The sequence below is a fragment of the Neovison vison genome, chromosome 9 (assembly GCF_020171115.1).
Source record: "Neovison vison isolate M4711 chromosome 9, ASM_NN_V1, whole genome shotgun sequence".
NCBI classification, from domain to species: domain Eukaryota; kingdom Metazoa; phylum Chordata; class Mammalia; order Carnivora; family Mustelidae; genus Neogale; species Neogale vison.
In genome coordinates, this window is record NC_058099.1 from 88702343 (window position 1) to 88722827 (window position 20485).

At 43.4% G+C, this 20485-nt stretch overlaps 1 protein-coding gene across 1 annotated transcript in view; it reads right to left on the reverse strand.

Annotated features, from left to right (window-relative positions):
* Positions 1–5711, reverse strand: part of GDA (guanine deaminase) — a 70500-nt gene extending 64789 nt beyond the window's left edge. The window contains exon 1 of the mRNA XM_044265903.1: positions 5497–5711. Within this exon, the coding sequence (XP_044121838.1) occupies positions 5497–5619 (123 nt within the window). The 5' untranslated portion in view covers positions 5620–5711. The remainder of the gene's footprint in view (positions 1–5496) is intronic.
* Between the last annotated feature and the right edge of the window lie 14774 nt (positions 5712–20485).

The window sequence follows — 20485 nt, forward strand, 5'->3', positions numbered from 1 at the left end:
GTGAGAATGTTCTAGAAAATTAAGCATGATGAAAGGTAAAAATGCAATAATTACTTTAGTGAAAGAAAAATAAGAACAGGGGCCAATATTTATTGTGCAATTACTAGGTACCAGATGCTTTACATAAACTATCTTGTCTGTGCTACCATTCCCTCAGGGTGCTGCCATTGTCCACATTTTGTAAATGAGGCTGTCACAGCTCAGCTATGATAGAAAATTCATCCAAGTAAGAGGCAGAGCTGAGATTCGGATCCATATAGTCTGACTCCAAAAGCCATGCTCCTGACTACTGGAAAGACATTGGCTTCACCATCCATGCCAACATCTATGGGAGAACGAAAGGTAACCTATTCCACCTGAAGGATGATGACCAGGGAAACTGGAGAAGACAACATCAGAATGGTATCTTGAAGGAAAAGCAAGATTTTATTTCAAAAGAGGTGGAGTGGAAAGGGGGATATAAAAAGGAGGACTATTCCAGGCTCTGAGATTGGCACCCGCAAAGGAGGCAAAAAAGAACACGATGTGCTGGAAAACAGTGAGAAATTGGCAGGGACAGACATCCCTCAGCTCATGGATACCTTGTGGTGTCAACCAGTCATGGAAATCCTCCTCCTATTTGCCAGAGAGAAGGAGGAAGTATTAGAAAAGCAGGCTAGGGCCAAATCACGTCATGCCTAGAAAGTCCATCAGGGGCATTTGAATCTTATAGAGAACAGAGAGCCACAGGTAGGTTAAAACAGAGGAGATACGTGATTCTACCCATGCTCCAATAACAGAACCGTCAGGCTTGAGGAGGCAATATCGGAATGGGGGACAGCAAACAATTAGGGGGCTCCTCTGTTCATTTAACCAGAGACAACAAAAGGCAAAACAAGGTCAATGACAATGGAGAGGATTATATATACAAAGATACCCAGAGGTAAACCGACCAGGCTTGACTACTGACAGGAGTTCCTGAAAAGGCACTGATATTTTGGGTCAAGAAGAAGACAGAAATGGGAAAAGCAGAAGGCAGTGAACAGTCCTTTGAAAAATAATACAATTCTTTGAAAAAAGCAGCACAGTCGTTGGAGGTGCCCTGGGCTGCAATGAACAGAGGTGAAGACAAAAAAGACATTTCATTATCACACAGAAGTCTGAGGGCAATGAGCAGCAGGACGTTCTAGGGACAGTTAACTAGTTAACTGTCCAGTGATGTTATTCATGGACACATCTGATGATGTTCAAAGACAGACTAGGTACGTGTCTCTGAGATTCTCTTAATGTTTTCCTCAGAGTCTCAAATGATGGCGGCAGCAGCAGCCCCACTCCTCGCATGAAAGTGTCCAAGAAAGGAAGATCTTCTCTTTCCACATTTCTTAAGGAGAAGAATATTTCCAAGAAGCCTCTTAGCCAACCTCCCTCAGGTCAGAATGTCATCCCTGGCCACCCTTCACCACCAGGAAGCTGGGAAAATGAGTGTCCCACCATATGATTCAATACAGTCACAGATATCTCTCTACTCTGTCATCAAATCCCAATGACTTGACCTAAGTCACTGTCAATCCCGTCCACCTCTCTCCCTCTCCATTGCTGATAACCGCGGACGTCTACAGGGCATACATACATACATGACGTCTACTGGCTACATACTAGGCATAATCAATGTCCTTCACAACTATTACTTCACATAAGCTTTCCACCCAACCCTATGAGGTGGATTACACTAAGTATTTTATACATGAGGATACTGGGAAATAGAAATGTTAAGTAACTTCATCAAATTCACATTAGTAGTAAGTGACAGAAGCATTCTTAAGAGTTCATATCTTACCTAAAACTAAGGTAACATTGTGTGTCAACCATACTCAAGGGAAAAAAGTACAAAAAGAAATTCGTTTCTTGACACACTACGCTGCCTTTTTTTTTTTTTAAGATTTTATTTATTTGAGAGTGAGAGATAGCAGGTGAGAGAGAGCATGAGTGGGGGAAGGGGTGGGAGAGGGAGAGGGAGAAGTAGACTCCCTTCCCAGTGGGGCTCAACCCCAGGACCCTGGAATCATGACCTGAACTGAAGACACAACTCAACTTCCCCACCCATCAGTGGGAATAACAACTCAGTGGGACACTAAATATGATGTACTAGGGAATCTGTCAATAAATGCTTGTTAGCTCTTTCTTCCCAGATGCACCTTTGTGTCCCAGCCAGCCAGTGAGATGTGTCTCAGCCAGAGCTGAGATCTGGTGGCCCCTTCCTCCCACATAGTGCTTCGCAGACCATGGCTTTCTTCTCCACTTGTTGGTCTGCAATGATGCCACCATGTGGAAATACAAAAAAAAAAAAAAAAAAGCAACAGTGAGCAAGAGGTTAAGGGTTGGCTAGTGATGTGGGAAATTAAAGGCAGAAGGAAAGGTAGATAAAATTAAATGTCCTTATAACCTACAGCTCATTGACAAATACTTGAGATAAGCAGGTTGCAATATTCCTCCAGGATCCTGATCTTCTTTAGCGGATGAAAGCCCTTTTAGAAGCTCCCTTATCTTTACGTCTCCCAACTCCAGGGTTGCTCTCACAACCCCAGAGCAGTAGGGGACAGCAGGCAAAAGCTCTTCCTGCCCAAGGGTCCTGTCCCTGTGCTTTAATAAAACCACCATTTTGCACCAAAGACATCTCAAGAATTCCTTCTTGGCTGTTAGTGCTGGACCTCACCCCACCAACACCAACACACCAACATTCAAAAACCACATCACTAGGAGCAGAGGGAAAGAAGAGGACAGAATGAACAGGGTTGTGTTAAGTATCCACTAAGTGCCAGGCATTTTCATAAATTATCTCATTTAATATTTAGCAATAGAAAATCTGATTCTACAGATGAGGAAATGGAGGTTCAGGCAAGTTAAAAGTCGCGTTCACAGTCTTGGAAAAAGTAAGTGGTGAAGACCGAGCTTGAACCCAAGCTCCATAGGACTTGCTCCTGCCACGTCAGGACACTACCCCCAAAATGAGTCTCTTCCTCGTGCTTGCTTCCAGGTTAAGTGTGCATTAAAAGACCCAAGGCATCTTTTAGGCAAGTTTAAAGTCAACCTGATCCTGTTCTGTGTGGGAAGAATCAAGTATTTGGTAATATCGGAGCAGAGCATCTCCAGACTTAATTAAATATCTGCAAATAAATTAGACGTGCTGAAGTCTTTCTTTTTAAAATGTACATGCCTCCCAAGTAGGAAAAACTAACTCTGAATTCAAAAAGACCAAGACTAAAAGGTTGACCACAGCATTTTTAAAATCAACCTAATTTTGAGTGAGCTTTAATTAATGAATTCAAAGTAGTTGGTCATTATCATGTTCTGGGTCTAAATGAAGTTACAGGACATGAGAGATGAGGTCTAAAAGGAGAGAGAGGATAGAGGAAGTCATGCCGCCTCGCTCTCTCACGCAACCCCAATCGTGAGCTCCAAATGAAGAACTAGGTGCCAAGACCCCACACAACTGGTCCCAACACACAACATATACACTGTGGTCACCCAAAATGTAACCCACCGCTACCTGCCTCCAAATCTCCTGCGACCTTTGCTGAAATGCCATTTCCTGGGGCTCGCTCCAGGCCTATAGATTCACATTCTCCAAGGACGACCCCCCAGGAACCAGCATTTTAAAAAACACCCCCTCAATGTTTCTGATCATCTCGAGGTTTGCAAACAGCTTTAGGAGCTCAGTAAAAATGTAAACGTCACGATGACTCCACACTTATTTATCTTATGGGGAAATCATTTGATAAAAGAATCTTGACATTTTTTGAAGAAATATTACCTCAATGACTAGAAAGGCAAAGCATTCCCACTTTCAAAATGGGAGAAATCAAATCTTGCAATATATGGGGCACATATATGAAGTCCACAATCAACTGCCTTGCAGCTAGAAGAGAAATCAACAGTTACCAATTCACTGATTAGAATGGTTTACAAGGCACTTGGTTAACTCACCTTTGTATCCAATTCCTAGTTAATTTTATCTTGTGAGGGAATGGCATTTTTCTAAATTTAAACTCAGTGGGAAATAGACTCCCTGACAATGCCTTCCTTCTGTACAACCCCCATAAGAGGTAATTTTTTTTTAGATAAACTACTTCCTTTTCTGACTCCTCTCTACTGGTTGAAGACAGTCTTCAAATCCACCCTCTTGCCTGCTTTCTTACCAATTAAAGTTCTGGATATGGGAAATTAATTTTTAAAAAAAGATACCCAAGAGTTGAACAGCTCCTTGTGATAGGCAATCTTCTCTAATTTCTCCCCAGTGTAGAGGTCTCTGTTCCTTTGCTTCTTGGGACTTGCCCCAAGCCTAAGGTTCCCCCAAACTTGACGGTCAAGTACACAAGGCAATAATTAAACAGTCTGGGGGTTTACTGAAGTCTCCCCATTTGGGGGAGCTCTGAGAATTCCATCACCTTGGAAACACAGCAGCAGGCTCCCTGAATATGCACAGAGAGAACATTTTTTAAGCACCATAAGAAAACAGGGTTCACTTATCCCCAAATGTAAGAGTCACGATTCAAAACTGTCACTGACTGGGAAGCATCTTTAGTCAGGAATAGTAACTTCAAGCTGACAAGTCACAAATAGGTGTACTTTTGCTAACCAGACTGGTAGTTGGGAAAAAGCTCAAAAATATCCCAACCTCATCTTTTTCTGCTAAAAATGGAATGGCTTCCACTTATCAAACCAGCCAAGCCACTGCTGATGCTGTTACCACCTCCGGCACCGTGTGTATGAACAGTAAATATCAGACATCAAGTCACCTAGGTTTGTGGAAATCCCAATTTTGGAAAAAGAAGTATAGAAGATACACTCATAGAAGACATTTTGAGCCTTGAAATGGAACTGCTTGCTTTGATGCAAATGGGCAAATGGCTATGGGGAGGCAGGGGGCACGTGGATAATTTCTCTCAGACCACCCTTTCTAGTATTATAAGTTATCTAGCTGGAATCGTTGGTACATTGTCTGTGGAGGAAGCAAGTGAATGAAATCAGTTCTTTGCTTATTCTGTGCGCCGAAAGGGCTAACCAACATTAACCAAGTGTCCCTCTCCTCTGTTATTTCTTCCACAATAAATTCAATCAAATTTACGGAGCGCCTAGCCTGTGCCAGGCACTGTGCCAGGCGCCGGAGACACAAAGATGAATGAAGCAAAGTTTAGGTTTCTTAATGATTTCTTAAGATTTGCGAGGGCATAGCCTTGCTCCCCCTTCCACTGCAGCCTGGACGGCTGTCTAACCAATCGTGGGAGTGCGTACTCCACAGCTCCCAGCTTCTGGGAACGTGTTACTCCCAGGCCAGCCCACGAACCTAGCGCCAGGGTTCTCCCGGCGTTCTCCGAGAGTCAAACCCTCAAGTTCAACTCCGGAGCCGCGACTCCCGCTCAGCGCGGAGCAAATCCCGGCTCCGCCGCGCACCGTGCGCGATTCCTTCCACCTGTCCGCGCGCCCGTCGGGGTGCGCCCGGACCCCGCGCCCGCTTACTTTGCCGCTGTCGCTCACTCCGAGGAGGTGATCCCGCAGCACCTCCATGGGGCTAGTCCAGGTGGAGTGGATGAATGTCCCTCGGAAGATGTGCGCCAGGGACGGCATCGGGGCGGCACACATGTCAGCGGTGGAAGCGCGGCGCGGGGTTCGCGAACCGGCGAGAGCGCACGGGGCGGAGGGGAGACGCGGGGTCCCTGTAACTTGCGGGCGGCTGCCGGGCGCACCTGCTCAAGCCTCGTACTGCCCCAGCGTTCCCGAGCGACAGCCTGCCCCCTGCAGGCCGCGCCCAGGGGCGGGCTTCCTGCCTCCTCGATGCCAATAGGATTTTTCTCCTGTGACTTGGCTCCGCGCTCCCTCGGGGTGTGGTCTCTCTCTCTCCTCCCCGGTGTTAGTTTTTGATAGGTTAACTCTTTGTTTCCGAAATCACCGCTCACAACGCAGTACTTTTAACCTCGGGGGGCCGAGCGACCGACCCAGGGGAGACAAGAGAGGGAGATAAAGGAAGGGGCAGGAGGAGCGGATGGTTCCAGCCCTGTCTGTACCTTAGCTGGTCACTAAATTTGCTATTGCTCCCTGTCCCCCAGCCTCCTCCGCCCTCCTTGACTGGCTTACCTAGAGTTGTGTCTGCCTCCTTTCTCTTGCCCTGCAAACTTCGGGCTATTTTGTGACCAAACCTTGTATTTTCTTAACCTGTAGCACCCTCAAGGTCTGAACACGCACAAGTTTGGGAAAAGGTGGAAAGGCCCGTTGGAGCTGCCTGCTTCACTGACTAGTTTCATTTTCAGTTCCTGCAGGTTGCAGAATCGGTCCTAATCTGGAGTTCTGAAAGCATCTCTTAACGGAATTACTAGGGGGCCCCACCGGCAGACGCTGGACTGTACCGCAAAGTCCCTCTCTTCCAGCTTGAGGCAGTGTTTTGGCCGTTGTGTCCCTCCACAACATCCACAAATAATTCCATCTCCCATCATTCTCAAACTTAGAATAAATGAATCTCGTTGATTCAATTCCACTTGCGCCAGGGGAGAAGATTAAGTTCTCCAGCCGAGCGGCTAGGAATGGCAGCGTGGCATGGCGTGCTGGAAGGAGCCCCGGGTTAGGAATCAAGACCGTGGGCAAGGCAGTGGCCTTGGAGTCTTTATCTTCATGTGCGAAAATGGCACTTAGATCGCGTGGTGGTGAAGACTGCTTCCAGTTGGGCATTCCCTCCTGCACTGCATTCCAAGTCCTTTACTAAGTTCCCCCAGGGAGATCACCTGGTTTCCACTCATGCCTCACACATTCCCCTCCTTTTGCCCCTAATGTCCCTGTGGACCTTCACGTGACTGGCTCTTCTCATCTCCCACGTGCCTCCAGTGTACTAGCCCTTCAGGGTAAACTTCCTCCACCACCAAACTTGGAGCAGCCCTTCCAGCCCCAAAATTTTTATTCTATCCATCCATCTTGTGTCTGCCATCGTAGTTATCATATTTTTCCTCATTTATTTCATGTGTTTTCATTTATTTCTGCCTCTCTCCTCTCAAAACACACACACAGAGTAAGGGAAGCGCCACAGACCAGGCTCTTGTGCCTAGAAACGTACTTGATGTTTCATACATATTTACTGAATAAATGTATGAATCGTTTTGGGGGGGGGGACAGAGCAATAACCTGAGCTAGCTATGTTTCTGGCTCCTGCCTACAGAATGAGGGTTTCTCATTTCAGTGCATGAGCAGGCTTTCTCTGAATTGTCACCATTATGACACAGGGCTAGTTTACATACATGATTCATTACATTCTCAGCTCCTTCCCCTCAAGGAAATGCTGCAGTCCTAAGCACACTGAGGTGGCTGGTCACCCTACCAAGGACTCGGAATTAGGAGCCCTTGAAGCTGAGAGCATTGCACTTGCCCCTTGGGGTTGCCTCATCAGCCCCTTCCCCCTGTCATCTCCTCCTGATTCTGCAGACTTTGCTCCCTCCTTGTAGTCCCCATGGCCAGAACAGTGAAAACATCCTCTTGACCCAGGCTTGTCTACCCACGGACCTCAGAGAGAAAAGTGAAGAAAATATGTGTCTTAGTTTTTGTGTGTGTGTGTGTGTGTCTTAGTTTTTAAAAGGAGTCAATTAAATGTTTCCAGAAGAGGTACTGGGTTCCCTAAAACGATGCAGCCAAAGCTCTTTTAACGAAAGCAACCTGAGTGACCAAACAGTGGAGACTAGTTTAGTCCATTAGAATCTAGTTACTCAGTAGAGTATCATGCAGTTGTTAAAAATGGGGGAACTCTGTAGCCACGTGGGAATTGCATATGATGAAATGGTAAGTTTTTTAAAATGTCATTTATGCTATAGTTAAAAGCATGAAGAACCTGTAGGCATAGAGCCTAGAATTTCAAAGTGGATCCAAACAGGGGATCATTTCCAAACAGGAAATGGAATTGCTAGGGAATTTGATTTGGATGTTTGTTGACGTTGTTATGTGTGGCTTATGCAACAAGTAATTATTGTGTTGCTTTAAATAAAGTTCATCTTGAACAGAAGGAATGGTCCTGGGCTTCTGGGGAGCATAGCATTAGCACTCCTCGGGGTTTAGCTCTTCCAAGCAGTGCTCTCTCCCACTTCAATTCCCAGCTGAGTTGTAGGCACCTCGCTCAGGATCCGGTAGCCGCAGCTCAGCCAGGTGTCAGGAAATCATGGCTTCCCAACTATTCTCATGTGTTCTCCATCCTGATCCTTTACTTCCCTACTGGTAGCTACTTCCTTTACTTCGCGCTGGTAGCCCTACAGTTTTGACTTCCATCTCGGTATCCCCAGGGAAATGTTCTCAAGGCCACCGAAGTTTGGAGGAAGGAAGGAATGTGGCACTTTTATATTTACCTTTGAAGCATGGCCCGAGGACATCACCAGACAGCTTCTGGTTAACAGGGTTATTCTGACCCAGCAAAGCATGTACCAATGGTATGTACTGTGCTTCCAAAGTCTCGAGGAAGTAACAGTTTGTATTCATCAGCTCTTTCTATAGCCCACATTTATAGCTGTGCAACATTAGAACTGAAAGGACCTAAGAAGATAGTATTCAATGTGCATTTCCCTGCTATTTCCTAGTATCCCTATTCCGTCACCAATGGCTCCTTTCAACCCTCACCAACTCAGTTTCTCAGAAGGAAATCCAACAATGGTATGCACTTTCAGTGCCCTACCCACGTATCACTTCCTTCCAAAGAAAAGACACGCTCCTTGGTACGGAGGCTTCCTGAAACCCTCGCTGCTGCTTCAGGCTCTTCTCCCTCCAGTATCCCACATACTGTGCACCTGCTTTGCTCACGATCTCTGCCGGCAGTGCCCCTCTGCCACCTGACTCCGCGCCTGCCTTAATTTACTACCCACTCTCCCCTGGCTAGATCCTTCAGCTGAATTGCCCATTCCCAACCCCTTCCAGAACATCTTTACATCTCCTCACTCTCTCTCAGGTACTAAATGCTCCTTCTCTGAGCTCGTGGGGTGCTATAATTCTTCCTTTATTATCTGTCTCCACCAGAAGATTGTGTTCTACTTAAGGACCACGTCTCCTTCCTTTCTTTCTCTGTATCCCCTTAACACAGTGCCTGGCCAACAGGAGATACTCACAGACTTATATACATGTTGGACTTCAAGTGATGGCTCTCTTGAATTTTTCTCTTGTATTGAAAAATACAGATTTTAGTGAGAAAAGAAATCTCTAGAGGTGTGTGCTAATGGTGATCAATTCATTAGAACTAAAAGTTAAGAAAGAGTTTCATTTCACTTAGTTTTCCAACATTTTCTTACGAAAATTTTCAAATACGCAGAAAAGTTGAACAGCTTCATTTCTCAAAATTTCTCCTTACTTTCTCCCTACGTTAGATGAAGCCAGTGGTCTCAAAACTCTACCACTACTGGTTTCTTCTTCCACTATCTTATTCTGAGCCTACAACATTCTTATAAAGTAGAGGATGTATTTTAACCATTTCAGAGACGGAGAAACTGAGGCTCAGGGGGGTTGGTTTGTCTATCTAGTTGGTATAGGATGGACCTGGGTCTTGACTCCAGTTGCTCTCACACACTGTCTCATCACAGTAGACTGAGAAGAATTTTCCACTCGATTTTGCCATGTCTATGTCGGTGCATCGTGGGCTGTCATTTACAACTCTCACATTGTACATCGTTTTCCAACAGTTGCCAGTGACACACAGATCTGCCCCAAAGTGAAACCAAAGTAGGACCAATGGACCTCAAGGAGAACAATCCAATCAGTGCAGGTCAATGAAATGTTGCGGGGCACAGGTCATAACATTATGCAATGAGTAACTCGTGTTTTCATGAGGCACAGAGAGCGCGGGACAGGCAGGTTAAATGAGAAGCCACTTTGCTCTTCGAGGCAGGAGAAAAGTTGTCATTGCACAGTGAAATAAATGCCTGCCTATTTTATTTATTCTTCTTGTGTAGCTAAATCTATCAGTTTCCATGGTGCCCCATGTTCACCATGGAAACTCTGACAAGCTTGTTATGCTTTAGAGAAGAAGAAAAAAAAAAAGCGCACCAAAAATCTGAGATGGGATAAATGCATTCCTTTTAAAACTGTGTTCTTCTGAGTAGGAAGCCTTGATGGATAGCAAATCATAATGATCTTGATTTTCCCGTTCTTAAGTGGAAACGCAGCTTTGCATTCCCATCAAAGGAGCACTCTTGCCCCCCCGCCAACACTACTTTATCTGTGCAACAATAGTTATCCTGTATCTCACTTCTGCATTTCCTGGCAACAGAGAGATGGCTCAGTCCTCATTTAGCTGATTTTTATGAGAATATTGCACTAGTCCCCTATATATTTTTTTCTGTTTGTCTATTCCACCTTTATTGGAAATCTAAGTTAGAACAGGCATTATGCTAAGCACCACTGATCTGACACTGTATGAAACAGACATTGTCCTGCCCATATGTAACTTACACAATTCTTTCATGAATTGGTGCAGGAAGATTTTTTATGCACACTCCCACCACGAAAGCAAGCTCAAAGCAAATACAACTGACTGGTGTTACTTTGTCTACATTTCTGCCCTAACAGGGACTCTATTATCCAATATTTAATATGAAGGTATAAGCACTAGATAGAATTATTATCTCTGGGTCCCAATCCAGCACAGCCACTAGCCAATGATGCCTTGGGAAAGTCATTCTACCTCTTCTGGTCTTGGTTTCTTTTTCTATAGGTAGGAGGTCACATACTATCTCTGGTTCCATAATCTTTTAGTCTCAAGGACTCATTTTTTTTTTTATTTCTCCTACTTACACCTTAAGTTTTAAAACCTTTCATCCATCAAGGTGAGATACATAATATAAGTAAATGTTGAGTGAATTATTTCCCCATTTTTTCATGAATTAAAGACTACCAATCAGAACTTCTAATCCATATGAACTGTCCAATATCACCATGTTGAGTTAATATAATTGAAACCCAAAACAAAGGTAACATTTTATTTTATCTTTTAAAGACTTTATTTATTTATTTGAGAGAGAGTGCAAGTATCAGCCAGGGAGGCACAGAGGGAGAGGGACAAGCAGACTCCCCTCTGAGTGGGGAGCCAGTCACCAGAGCTTGATGCCTGGGCCCTAGGATTATGACCTGCCTTGAAAACAGATGCTTAACAGATACAGACTGAACCACCCAGGTGCCCCAAGATGTAACATTTTATTTAGCCCATGCAATCTATCTCAAGTTGGACAAATTCTATTAGGTTTTGTGAATTGTTATAAATAGCTTAAGAGGCGCCTGGGTGGCTCAGTCAGTTAAGCATCCGACTCTCGGTTTCAGGTCAGGTCATCATCTCAAGGTCTTGAGTTGGAGGCCTGTGATGGCTCTGTGCTCAGCGCAGAGTCTACTTGTCCCTCTCCCTGTTCTCTACCCCATGCTCTCTTTCTCTCAAATAAATAAAACCTTTTTAAAAGGTTTTTAAAAGGTTTTTGGGCTTTGTGTTGAAGGAACACAGTTTTAAACTTGTTGAATTATCTTCTTCAGTATCCTAGGACTGTCGGTTGATAAAAAACCAGGGTAGAGACTCATGGACATGACTTCACATGTATTTTGGAAACTAGTTGTCAATGTTTCTGCCTTAAACTACAAGAGTTTACATGTATCTAACATGCCACATCAACATGTAAGACCCAGAGGATCATAGGGTCTCTTCTGGAGACCGTGAAGAACTTTCGTCAAGGATATCAAGGCACAGCTCAAGTGGCTCGAGCGCGCAGTGGTTATGGAGCTGGGAAGACACTGGCTGTGGCTATGACACCGATATGCTAGGAACCACTGAATGCAGGCAGAGTCCATGCTCCTGGAGGCCATGCCAAATCTGAGGCCTACCCTAGCAGAAAGCCAAATGCTACCATCCTTGGGGAGCTACACAATTAAGTGCCCCCAGTCTCATGGAAATTAAAAACTAACTGAAACTCAACTTAAATGACAAAAAATGATGTTTTTTATGAAAAAAAAGAAGTTTTGAGGAATTTTTATAGTATTCTTTGGATATATAAAATTAAACATATTTCAGAAACTATAAATGTTAAAAATTCTTTCCTCTAAAGGGATAATTTTTAATATTATGTATAAATGAAAGAATTTATCCTTATGGAATACTCTTCCAAATGACATACAAAAGCCACTAATAATTATATTTATGATTTAAAAAAAAAAAGCTAGCCCTAGTGGGAGGGGGAAAAAACATTTTTGCTGCTGTTTTTATAAGTTTGGTTTGTGTTTTCAGAATTCTTTGGGTAATGGCACATAATAAGGGCTCAGTAAATATTAGATGAATTAATGTTAATTATATACATAAAAGCCCAGTTCAGATTCATTTATTTCCTTCCTCCCAGAGCATTAAAACTGATGTAGTGTACATAATACTATAATAGTCCATGAAATGAAGAAAATGTAATTTGAGTTTGGAGCATGTATAGAACTATGAGTTGAAAGTGGCAGAAGACTAGCTTAAACAGTTTAAGCCAAAATAGAGTGTCTCACACAACGAGAAACAAACAAACAAACAAACAAAAACCATGGTCACACTACCTTATGGCACAGCTTAGCTACAAACTAATCCCTGTATACTGCATCCAGTTACACTGCCCTCCTCTCTCTGTCCCATCTATCTCTCATTCTCTGTCTCCCTCTCTCCCTCTTCTCTCCTCCATCCCTCCGTTTTCTGGATCTCTCTCCTCATGGCTATAAGATGGTGGCAACAACTCTAGACGTCATATTCTCTCAAATTCGGGTGAGGAAAAACCAAGCAATGTGCTTCCCAAATTCCAGGAAAACAAAAACAAAAATTCATCACCTTATTTGCCCCCTCTGAACCAATGTTTTTTCCTCAAACAAGCAAGGTAGCAGGCCGATAGAAAATGTGGTATCGTGACCTGAGTCCCATGCTCCCCACGCACAAGAACTGAGAGTAGGGAAGAAGGTGGTTATCCAGACGGAGGTGAAGTATCCAGAAGGAGGTGAATGGATGCTGCGTAGCAAAAACAGCAGATACTTATCAGGGTGTGATGAGTACCAATTTCTCTAGTCAAAGTTATTGACCTAATTCAGTAGAATGATAACTGCAGACAGAATTAGAAATATATAAGGCATAAATCTTGAAGTATAACAGAATGCATGATGCACATGAAATAATTATAACGTGTTTTTTCTTTTCCCTCAACAAAAATTGTTTGTGCCTACTTCCGGGAAGATAACATGGTGTGTGTTGTGCAGGATATAAAAATAAGTGTGGTGTGGTCCCTGTTCTCACACTAAGAATCCCAAGTGTAAGGGACCTTTTAAAAATAATGTGCATAGGGGCGTCTGGCTGACTCAGTTGGAAAAGCACACAACTCTTGATCTCAGGGTTGTAAGTTCAAGCCCCATGTTGGGTGTAGAGATTACTTAAAAATAAAATCTTTTTTTTTTATTTAAGATTTTATTTATTTATTTGACACAGAGAGAAAGATCACAAGTAGGCAGGGAGGCAGGCAGAGAAAGAGGAGGAAGCAGGCTCCCCGCTGAGCAGAGAGCCCAATGCGGGACTCGATCCCAGGTCCCTGGGATCATGACCTGAGCTGAAGATAGAGGCTTAACCCACTGAGCCACCAGGCACCCGTAAAAATAAAATCTTTAAAAAAACAAAAAATAAAATTAAAATAAGGTATGTAGTGGAACTACTCTTTTAATTTTTATTTACAGACTGCTCTTACCTTAGAAGGACATGAACACATAGATCTGGGTCAGAGTTCGGCCATTGAACATTTGTGATTGAGAGAAAGACATTGAACATTTGTGATGCCATATGGAATTTCTCAAACACATAGCATTACAATGTCAATCTCATTATTAATCTTCACAGTTTTGTTTTGTTTTGTTTTAAAGGTTTTATTTATCTACCTGACAGAGAGAGAGAGAGTGATCACAAGTAGGCAGAGAGGCAGGCAGAGAGAGAGGGGGAAGCAGGCTCCCCGTTCAGCAAAGATCCCGATGTAGGGCTCGATCCCAGGACCCTAAGATCATGACCTGAGCCACAGGCAGAGGCTTAACCCACTGAGCCACCCAGATGCCTCAATCTTCACAGTTTTTATCTATCCCTCATGCAATCCTAAAATTGGTAACAAAATCTAGTAAAGTTGCAGTTTGACCAAATGCACCAGAATTCCTGGTTCAAATGGGCCACAACAAAAAGCCCTGCTTTGATCATTTCTGAGGCTCAAAACTTTACCTCCTGTTAATCTTAAGGTAAAGTAATAGAAAGAGGAATGGCAGGCCATTCCTGGCTCATATTTTTTTCCTATACCGAGGGGTGTTAGGATAGGCGGCTACACTCGTTAAAAACAACCTATGATGAAACTCATGAAAAGATGCCATGATATTAATGTATCAGAAACTCAACAAAAACTTAACTATATAAACTGTCCTCCACCAATCAATAAATATGGTTGATTTTGTTGTTGTTGTTCAGTGTGCTGGGTAAGTTACCACTTCCTACCCTTACCCCATCCCCTACCCTCTCATTCATTAAGTCAGCAAACATTTGTTGAGCACCTACTATATTCCAGCATTTAGCTAGGCTCTGGGAATCAAAAGATTAAGAAGATATGGTTCTCACCTTTAAGAATTTCAGAAGATAATGATGGAAACAGATAAGCACATGGGTTAACAATGATAAACCCCATACAAGGCTGCTTCTTCTCCCCTCAACCCCTGGAATCCTACCCACCCATCACCGAGCTCTGTGAGGACTGGGTCTGTCTCCCTTACCACTGTAGCCACAAAGCTTAATGTGGCATCTGGCATATTATAGATACTCAACAGATGTCTGTTAGATGCATCAAGCACAATGGTAAAAGTATGCATGAGCTATAAATATTCTGAAAACTTCTTACTGATTCCTGTCTCAGAAGAGTAAATATACAAAGAGAGAAGTGGTCTCAAGCAGTGATCCTTAACCAAGAGTGGTCTGCTCCCTACAGGGCATTTGGCAGTGTCTCAAGACACTTTTGGTTGACATAGTGGACAGTAGACACAGTGGGAGGTTCTAACTTCTAGTGTGGGTAGAGCCCAGGAATGCTGCCAACCATCCTACAATGTACAGGACAGCGCCCCCTCCTAACAACAAAGAATTATCCAGTCCAAAATAGTTCTGAAGTTGAAAATCTTTGCCTAGAATAAAATCCTCAGCCACAGAATCTTCTTTTTTTTTTTAAATGATTTTATTTATTTATTTGTCAGAGAGAGAGAGCACAAGCAGGGGGAGCTGAAGGCAGAAGGAGAAGCAAGTTCCCCACCGAGCAAGATGCCCAATACAGGACTCGATCCCAGGACCCTGGGATCACGACCCAAGCCAAAGGCAGATGCTTAACCAACTGAGCCACCCAGGCAACACCCAGCCATAGGATCTTAAGAGGTCTAGTGATCTTTAAGCGGCAAAAAGCATCATGGAGTCTTAGAGAATGATGGAATTGAAAATGATCTTGAAGTTCTAAAGGATCTTAGAGTTGACTCCAACCCCCCAAATAAAATAATTTCTTTAATATCAATCTTGGAAGATGGTCAGCTATCAAGTCTCATGGGCAGAAGCTCAATGTTTTGAGCAGTGGTGGTTTCTATAGCCAGTTTTAATATTCAAAGTGTGTATCGTATGGAGCTGACAGTTGCATTTCAAAATGTCACACAATTTGTCCTACTGTGACTTCCTTGGGCAAAAGAGAAGAAATCAGTTCTGTTTTCTACATCTTAGCCTTTCAGGATTTGAAAATGCTGGTGATTGTCCCAAACCTTTTCTCTCTACCACGTTCATCATCCACTACTCCTCAAGGCAATTACAAAGAATCATAAAGAGTATATGAAAAAAGTACTGGATATGAGCAACTGATGGAACGTAAGATGTCTTTACATGATGGTTCATGAGATTATTTTAGCTATCTCACAGATAGTGCATTAAACAGCTTTGAATTATGTGTAATTATAGTGAGATAATTACTTCTATTTGAATTTTTCAATCCTTAAGTCAAGGAGACCTTCTCAGTATGAAAAGGTTTAGTAACCTCAAAAATTTCCTTTTTTTAAGAGAGAGAGACTGCAGAGCCAGAAATTTCCACAGGCAACAGTAGCTAGCTGGAATCCAACACTATTAATGTCTTTATGTTTGTGGCTTCTTCGTGCTTATGGTAAGGGGTGCTGGTTTCTCTTTTATAGATTTAGCTGGTTTCTCATTTATGGTCTTGTATACAGTTCTGTAGTTAAAGTTTTAAAAAGGAGACTTTAAAAAAATAAGTGAATTACAGTACAGATTAACAAATTGGGCAAAATCAATATGGGTGCCATGTGGAGTATCCGAAGTTGGGGAAATAATGGCCAACTACGGTCACTGAATCAAACAGATGCATAGCCTGATCCTGATTCTACCACTTGTGTATCAGATGATCTTGGGTGAGTTATTTAGCCCTGTGAACCTCAGTTTCCTCCTATGAAAATGGGGATGTGATAACACCTATTTCATTGGGTTATTGTATTATTAATCAAGGGAATGCATGTTAAATATCTAGCAAATAGTAAAGGACTAATAAATGTTAATTTACTTCTCTACTCTTACCCATATCAGTGCATTCCCACCCATACATTGTTTCCTTCAGTGGCTAATATCCTCTAACAGCCGGATGTAGTAGAGCGGATATGAACTTTGGAGTTATACCAATCTGAGATCAAATCTCAGCTTTACTGCAAACAACTTTTTTTTAAAGATTTTATTTATTTATTTACAGACAGAGATTACAAGTAGGCAGAGAGGTAGGCAGAGAGAGAGGAGGAAGCAGGCTCCCTGCTGAGCAGAGAGCCCAATGCGGGACTCGATCCCAAGACCCTGAGATCATGACCTGAACCGAAGGCAGAGGCTTAACCCACTGAGCCACCCAGGCACCCAATCCAAGGCTTCACATTATCTTTAATGATGATTGACTTGTTGGTTTTAATCTAATGTGTCAGTAATTTCTTAGCATCTTATGCCATTCACAGATTTTTATGTGCCAACTAAATCAATGATGGAAGGGAGAGATGCTTAGAGATGAATAGGTCAGGGCTATGACAGAGCCCAGTGGCTCACCTCTCGAACTTCATGCCAGCTTGACCTTGACCATTCGTTAATAAATTTTAACCTGGGGGCTCAAAAAATAACAGCAATGATATAGAGGATCAATCAGTTCTGAATTCTCCATATTATACTGTCATTTACGTGACATTTCTACAACTCTCCTTCAAAGATTTGATGAAACATTTCCTGATACATTCCTTACGCATATTCATATCCTGGGACTGAGCCCCACATTGGGCTCCTTGCTCAGCAGGAAGTCTGCTTCTTCCTCTGCCCCTCCCCTCAGCTTGTGTGTGCTCTCTCTCTCTCTCTCTCTCTCTCTCAAGTAAATACATAAAATCTTTAAAAAGATCCTCAGAGTTTGGCAATTAGTCCAAGGCTCTTTCTAGCACCCCATTTGGTCTTTCATTTTTGCAAACTATTTCAGTCAAAAAGTGGTGTGTATCCCTATTTGCTGAGGCCTTTTCCCCTTTACTCTTCACATATTTTCTTTTTCACAGTCTGTCTGCTCCCTGTTATACCAATGGCATCCACTCTTGACTTGAAGTAGAGAGAGAATCTGGTAAGTTCTTATGCAATAAATGAGAAACACAGGGAGAGTCCGATGTGTGGCGCTAAGGACCAGAATGCTAAATGGTAAGCAAAACCTGGTAACGCATTCCTGAATGGAACTGGGGATTGGCTTCATCCTCACAGCAGGATCGCCAGGCTTCCGTCGCGAACTTTGCACTAACACGGCACTATTTTGAGTCCCGTTCATAAACTATGTCAGTGATTGATTGATTATATCAATTTGATACAAATTTGATACAAATGGAATTTCTAGCACTGTTTGGAAGAATATTTCTAGGAAGCCAGCTAGTATAAGAAGAAATGAGGGAGCTTTCCTAAGTATCTCCTTAAATTGTAACCAGAGTCAATGTCTACCATATCCACTGGAAATCAGAATGATAGAAGTTCACAGAATTTAAAAATACAGGATCAGAGGGGCACCTGGGTGGCTCAGTGGGTTAAAGCCTCTGCCTTCAGCTCATGTCATGATCCCAGGGTCCTAGGATCGAGCCCCGCATCGGGCTCTCTGCTCAGTAGGGAGCCTGCTTCTCCCTCTCCCTCTGCCTGCCTCTCTGCCTACTTGTTATCTCTGTCTGTCAAATAAATAAATAAAATCTTAAAAAAAAAAATACAGGACCAGGGACTAATTTCCATGCGGGCTAAGGTCACTTGGTTAATCTAAAAGGAAGCATTCTCGGCTCCACATTCCCAAATACAACGCTCATATAAATAAGGGATGTCCAACTAGTATCCAAACTATACACCATTGCAGATTTTTAAAATAGAACAGAATTTGTGTAAAATAGCTGATGTGCTGGAACCTGAAAATCAATAGGTAATATAGATTGAGGCCAGAAAAATGAAAGCCCAGAGATTGCTTCCTAAGCAAAAACTACTTCTTTTTATCAGAGAATAGTTCTCCTGAAATTGATTATCAGACTTTCTTTCCTCTTGTTACACTTTGTCCTTGGAAATGATAGGCCCTATCTCACCGGTGCAAATATCCAGGGCTGCCCTGCCTGATAGGGTCTCATAAGTCGGAGGCACAAATCTGGACCATGAGGTTAGGTACAGGGATGCTGTTCTGGTTGGGGACGGGGTGATGGGAGGTGAGGGAACTCCAGGAGCTATAATTACTTGGGTCCAGCAGAACCATTAATGGCCCAGCAGTCTCTTGGTGTGTCTGGATTGCTGGGTCCCCATGAGACACTCTTGGGGTACTATTCCTGACATCACTTTGCATCCTCTTGATTGATTTGGACATCTCTGGAATGACACAGCAATAACAAAGAATAGACTGAGATTGCTGCCCAAGTCATTTACCATCAAACCAGGCAAGGAAGGCAGGTGCCAAATACCTTTTTCCCTTTCTTCATTGTGTAATGCTGTCATGACAATTCCATCACTTCTACCTCACTTAATACAGGTCAGTGCTTTTTCCATGATTCTAGGAGTCACCCCACAACATGCTTACACCCTCTCTCAGGCCCTTGCAAGGGTATTATCACAACCTGTATTGCAGGAGAATGCTCTCATATTGATACATTCTCTTGTATCCAAATTCATCTCCCACCCACCTTTGTCAGGCCCCCTCAGAGTCCAGTCCCAGGCATACTGTCCCAGTTGACTGGTGTTGAAACTGGACTCAAGGAATAATAGTTCTTTTCCTCCCTTAGCCATCGAAGCAGGTCCTTGGCAGAGTTATTTCATGACTTAACCCCAGTAATTAACCTGGTGATCAGGAGCAGCCATGGGGAGATTCTGAATAAAGTACATAATGGCTTGCAAAGGAGAGGCCTCTGTACTAAATTCAAGCAAGCATGTGGGTGTCTAGTGCTTAACAGAGAGGACAAGTGGCCTATTTGTCCATTTGTGCAGGCTCAAAGGACTCAGGGTAACCTGGAGATTTAAAATTCTTGGAGGGACAGTGGCTCCTGGGTGCCTCAGTGGCTGACTCTTGATTTTGGCTCAGGTCATGATCTCACAATCACAGGATCACCCCAATGGGGTCTGCTTGTCCCTCTTCCTCCCCTTCTGCCCCTCCCCTGGCTCATGTGCACCCTCTCTCTCCTTCTTTTTCTCAAATGAATAAAGGAAATCATAAATAAATAAATAAAGTGAGTAAATAAAATTACTGAAGGGACATCAACACAGATGTACCCACACCTTCTGTCAGGGGCCCATTCGCCCAACCTTGGCATTGCAGACTGGCCTCAACTGTTCTTACAATAAATGCCTATCCTTGGTCTTCTTTTTGAACCCTTCTCTTCCCAATTTAAGAGATGATAGCCTCTTTGTGTGTTTCCAGGGAGGCCCTCTGGCTTTCTCACTCAGCATTTAACTGTTGATTTATTTCAGCTTTCTGCTACCTTTTTCCAGGGCATCAGCAGAGCCAGATAATTCACTGCCCTTACAATTACTGTCTCCCCTGTATTTCCACCTACCATGGACAGCATCCTCACCGGCAGCCAGGAGATGGTGGTCAGCTCCAAAATCCCATCTCAGTGTTGTGCTTGTGACCCATCGCGGTGCCTACCATCTTGGGCTGGAGTCACTAGATGCGAATCCTGAGAAGAAGCTTCATGAATGCTCTTGGGATCCACACCTGTGGAAGAAAACAGGCTTAGGTACAGGAAAAGGCTGAACTTCCATTACCCATGGGAAGCTTTGGTGCTGAGATGGCCCCTCAGGTCCGAACTGGAGATTAAGGGTCCTGTTCTTCATTCCTCCCAGAATAATAACTCATGAGATGAAGGCTGCCCCAGAAGAGTCATGACCTGAGGTGATTCTTCTTCCAAGATGGCAGAAGGCTGCCAACCAAGTGCTATCTTC